At 46.0% G+C, this 4,453-nt stretch overlaps 1 protein-coding gene across 1 annotated transcript in view; it reads left to right on the top strand.

Annotated features, from left to right (window-relative positions):
* Window positions 1-27: 27 nt before the first annotated feature.
* Window positions 28-4,453, top strand: part of col6a3 (collagen, type VI, alpha 3) — a 30,235-nt gene continuing 25,809 nt past the window's right edge. Inside the window, 7 exon segments of the mRNA XM_038308669.1 lie at window positions 28-252; window positions 485-1,084; window positions 1,339-1,409; window positions 1,411-1,933; window positions 2,166-2,765; window positions 3,021-3,614; window positions 3,848-4,447. Of these exon segments, the coding sequence (XP_038164597.1) occupies window positions 204-252; window positions 485-1,084; window positions 1,339-1,409; window positions 1,411-1,933; window positions 2,166-2,765; window positions 3,021-3,614; window positions 3,848-4,447 (3,037 nt within the window). The 5' untranslated portion in view covers window positions 28-203.

Below are 4,453 nucleotides of genomic sequence, written 5' to 3'. Positions count from 1 at the left end.
TTCTGCTAACTGGGGGAAAGTCTTTTGACAATGTTGATGCCCCAGCCTCTGCTCTCAAACAGCAGGGCATCTTTGTCATTGGTATTGGAACAAGGACCTCTGACAGTAGAGAGCTGCAGAAGTTGTCATATGAGCCCAGTTATGCGCTGTCGGTATTTGAGTTCTCCGACCTTCCTCGTGTCCAAGAACAACTCTCCTCTGTCATGAGCACGGCGCTGTTAAAGGCTACACCTTTGGTTCCAACAGTGACTGGTAAGACAGTGACACAATTCCACCATCTTAGGTTTTGTAGGATGCCATCTGTAGTGAGTTAATGTATATTTTGCCACAGCCTAGGTCACGCAGCATCAGTCTGAATAGTACAGCTTTGCTTAAAAAAACAGGCTGTAAGGAAATATTGGGACTTAAGCTTAAGTATCTGAATTGAACTTGTGAATCATTTGCTGCTTGAGCTTAAAAATGTCCCAATTCTTAGGTCCCCTAGTGGTGAGGCAACATACAGGAAGAGATGTGGTGTTCTTGCTGGATGGATCTGACGGCACAAGATCTGGCTTCCCAGCTATGCGAGATTTTGTCCAAAGAGTAGTAGAAACTCTTAGTGTGGATGACAAGAAAGACCGTGTGTCAGTGGTTCAGTACAGCAGGGATCCAGCTGTCCACTTCTATTTGAACACCTACATGACTAAAGGCCAGATCCTTGATGCCGTCAGGGGTTTGAGGCACAAAGGCGGAAGACCCCTTAACACTGGAGCAGCTCTCCAGTACTTGCGGGATAACGTCTTCACTGCCTCTGCAGGAAGCAGGCAGTCGGAGGGAGTTCCTCAGGTCCTTATATTTCTAAGTGGTGGACGATCTTCAGACAGTGTCGACGCACCAGTGGCTGCTCTCAAACAGATGGGCGTCTTGATCTTTGCAATTGGAAGCAGAGGCTCTGATAGCAGAGAATTGCAAAAAGTGTCCCACGATCCCAGCTATGCTCTATCTGTGTCAGAGTTTACTGACCTTCCCAGTGTCCAACAACAACTTCAGGCCTCTGTGGAGGCCGTGGTTATTGACGCTACTCCTGAATCACCAACTGTACATGGTATGTTATCAAACATATACATTTGGTGACCAATGCAGCTGCCTATCTAAAATAAAACATATGTAGGAATGGAAATGAGGGGAATATTTGTTTAGTTTCCAATGTACCTCTCACACTCACTATGTGTTTCTTTTATCAAAACTGAAATGTGCTTGTTAGTAAATTTCTTTTGTTAAACACTCCTCCAACTGATCATTATCAGTAAAACATCTTTGATGCAAGGTTTTCACTTCTTTCCTTCCTTTTTCCCTCAGTTGACACTGCCAAAAAGGATATTGTATTCCTCCTTGATGGTTCCGATGCCACGAGGAATGGCTTCCCCGCCTATGCGTGATTTTGTTGAAACAGTGGTTGAAAAACTCAGTGTGGGAGAAAACAAAGACCGTGTCTCTGTGGTCCAGTTCAGCAGAGAAGCTGAAGTCCATTTCTATCTGAACACTTACAACAACAGAGAGGACATAGTGGATGCGGTCAGAGGACTTAGACACAGAGGAGGAAGACCCCTCAACACCGGGGCAGCCCTCCAGTACGTCAGGGACAATGTCTTTACAAATTCCTCAGGAAGTAGACATCAGCAAGGTGTCTCTCAGATGTTGATTCTGCTAACTGGGGGAAGGTCTTTTGACAATGTTGATGCCCCAGCCTCTGCTCTCAAACAGCAGGGCATCTTTGTCATTGGTATTGGAACAAGGACCTCTGACAGTAGAGAGCTGCAGAAGTTGTCATATGAGCCCAGTTATGCGCTGTCGGTATCTGAGTTCTCCGACCTCCCTCGTGTCCAAGAACAACTCTCCTCTGTCATGAGCACAGCGCTGTTAAAGGCTACACCTTTGGTTCCAACAGTGACTGGTAAGACAGTGACACAATTCCACCATCTTAGGTTTTGTAGGATGCTGTCTGTAGTGAGTTCATGTATATTTTGCCACAGCCTAGGTCACGCAGCATCAGTCTGAATAGTACAGCTTTGCTTAAAAAAACAGGCTGTAAGGAAATATTGGGACTTAAGCTTAAGTATCTGAATTGAACTTGTGAATCATTTGCTGCTTGAGCTTAAAAATGTCCCAATTCTTATGTCCCCTAGTGGTGAGGCAGCATACAGGAAGAGATGTGGTGTTCTTGCTGGATGGATCTGACGGCACAAGATCTGGCTTCCCAGCTATGCGAGATTTTGTCCAAAGAGTAGTAGAAACTCTTAGTGTGGATGACAAGAAAGACCGTGTGTCAGTGGTTCAGTACAGCAGGGATCCAGCTGTCCACTTCTATTTGAACACCTACATGACTAAAGGCCAGATCCTTGATGCCGTCAGGGGTTTGAGGCACAAAGGTGGAAGACCCCTTAACACTGGAGCAGCTCTCCAGTACTTGCGGGATAACGTCTTCACTGCCTCTGCAGGAAGCAGGCAGTCGGAGGGAGTTCCTCAGGTCCTTATATTTCTAAGTGGTGGACGATCTTCAGACAGTGTCGACGCACCAGTGGCTGCTCTCAAACAGATGGGCGTCTTGATCTTTGCAATTGGAAGCAGAGGCTCTGATAGCAGAGAATTGCAAAAAGTGTCCCACGATCCCAGCTATGCTCTATCTGTGTCAGAGTTTACTGACCTTCCCAGTGTCCAACAACAACTTCAGGCCTCTGTGGAGGCCGTGGTTATTGACGCTACTCCTGAATCACCAACTGTACATGGTATGTTATCAAACATATACATTTGGTGACCAAAGCAGTTGCCTGTCTAAAATAAAACATATGTAGGAATGGAAATGAGGGGAATATTTGTTTAGTTTCCAATGTACCTCTCACACTCACTATGTGTTTCTTTTATCAAAACTGAAAAGTGCTTGTTAGTAAATTTCTTTTGTTAAACACTCCTCCAACTGATCATTATTCAGTAAAACATCTTTGATGCAAGGTTTTCACTTCTTTCCTTCCTTTTTCCCTCAGTTGACACTGCCAAAAAGGATATTGTATTCCTCCTTGATGGTTCCGATGCCACGAGGAATGGCTTCCCCGCCATGCGTGATTTTGTTGAAACAGTGGTTGAAAAACTCAGTGTGGGAGAAAACAAAGACCATGTCTCTGTGGTCCAGTTCAGCAGAGAAGCTGAAGTCCATTTCTATCTGAACACTTACAACAACAGAGAGGACATAGTGGATGCGGTCAGAGGACTTAGACACAGAGGAGGAAGACCCCTCAACACCGGGGCAGCCCTCCAGTACGTCAGGGACAATGTCTTTACAAATTCCTCGGGGAGTAGACATCAGCAAGGTGTCTCTCAGATGTTGATTCTGCTAACTGGGGGAAGGTCTTTTGACGATGTCGATGCCCCAGCCTCTGCTCTCAATCAGCAGGGCATCTTTGTCATTGGTATTGGAACAAGGACCTCTGACAGTAGAGAGCTGCAGAAGTTGTCATATGAGCCCAGTTATGCGCTGTCGGTATCTGAGTTCTCCGACCTCCCTCGTGTCCAAGAACAACTCTCCTCTGTCATGAGCACAGCGCTATTAAAAGCTACACCTTTGGTTCCAACAGTGACTGGTAAGAGAGTGACACAATTCCACCATCTTAGGTTTTGTAGGATGCTGTTTGTTGTGAGTTCATGTATATTTTGCCACAGCCTAGGTCACGCAGCATCAGTCTGAATAGTACAGGTTTGCTTAAAAACAAAAGGCTGTAAGGAAATATTGGGACTTAAGCTTAAATATCTGAATTTAACTTGTGAATCATTTGCTGCTTGAGCTTAAAAATGTCCCAATTCTTATGTCCCCTAGTGGTGAGGCAGCATACAGGAAGAGATGTGGTGTTCTTGCTGGATGGATCTGACGGCACAAGATCTGGCTTCCCAGCTATGCGAGATTTTGTCCAAAGAGTAGTAGAAACTCTTAGTGTGGATGACAACAAAGACCGTGTGTCAGTGGTTCAGTACAGCAGGGATCCAGCTGTCCACTTCTATTTGAACACCTACATGACTAAAGGCCAGATCCTTGATGCCGTCAGGGGTTTGAGGCACAAAGGCGGAAGACCCCTTAACACTGGAGCAGCTCTCCAGTACTTGCGGGATAACGTCTTCACTGCCTCTGCAGGAAGCAGGCAGTCGGAGGGAGTTCCTCAGGTCCTTATATTTCTAAGTGGTGGACGATCTTCAGACAGTGTCGACGCACCAGTGGCTGCTCTCAAACAGATGGGCGTCTTGATCTTTGCAATTGGAAGCAGAGGCTCTGATAGCAGAGAATTGCAAAAAGTGTCCCACGATCCCAGCTATGCTCTATCTGTGTCAGAGTTTACTGACCTTCCCAGTGTCCAACAACAACTTCAGGCCTCTGTGGAGGCCGTGGTTATTGACGCTACTCTTGAATCACCAACTGTACATGGTATGT

Source organism: Cyprinodon tularosa, unplaced genomic scaffold, assembly GCF_016077235.1.
Source record: "Cyprinodon tularosa strain WSP-4 unplaced genomic scaffold, ASM1607723v1 ctg1170, whole genome shotgun sequence".
NCBI classification, from domain to species: Eukaryota; Metazoa; Chordata; class Actinopteri; order Cyprinodontiformes; family Cyprinodontidae; genus Cyprinodon; species Cyprinodon tularosa.
Note: the sequence above shows the minus strand (reverse complement) of the source record. Positions and strands in the feature narration are given on the sequence as shown.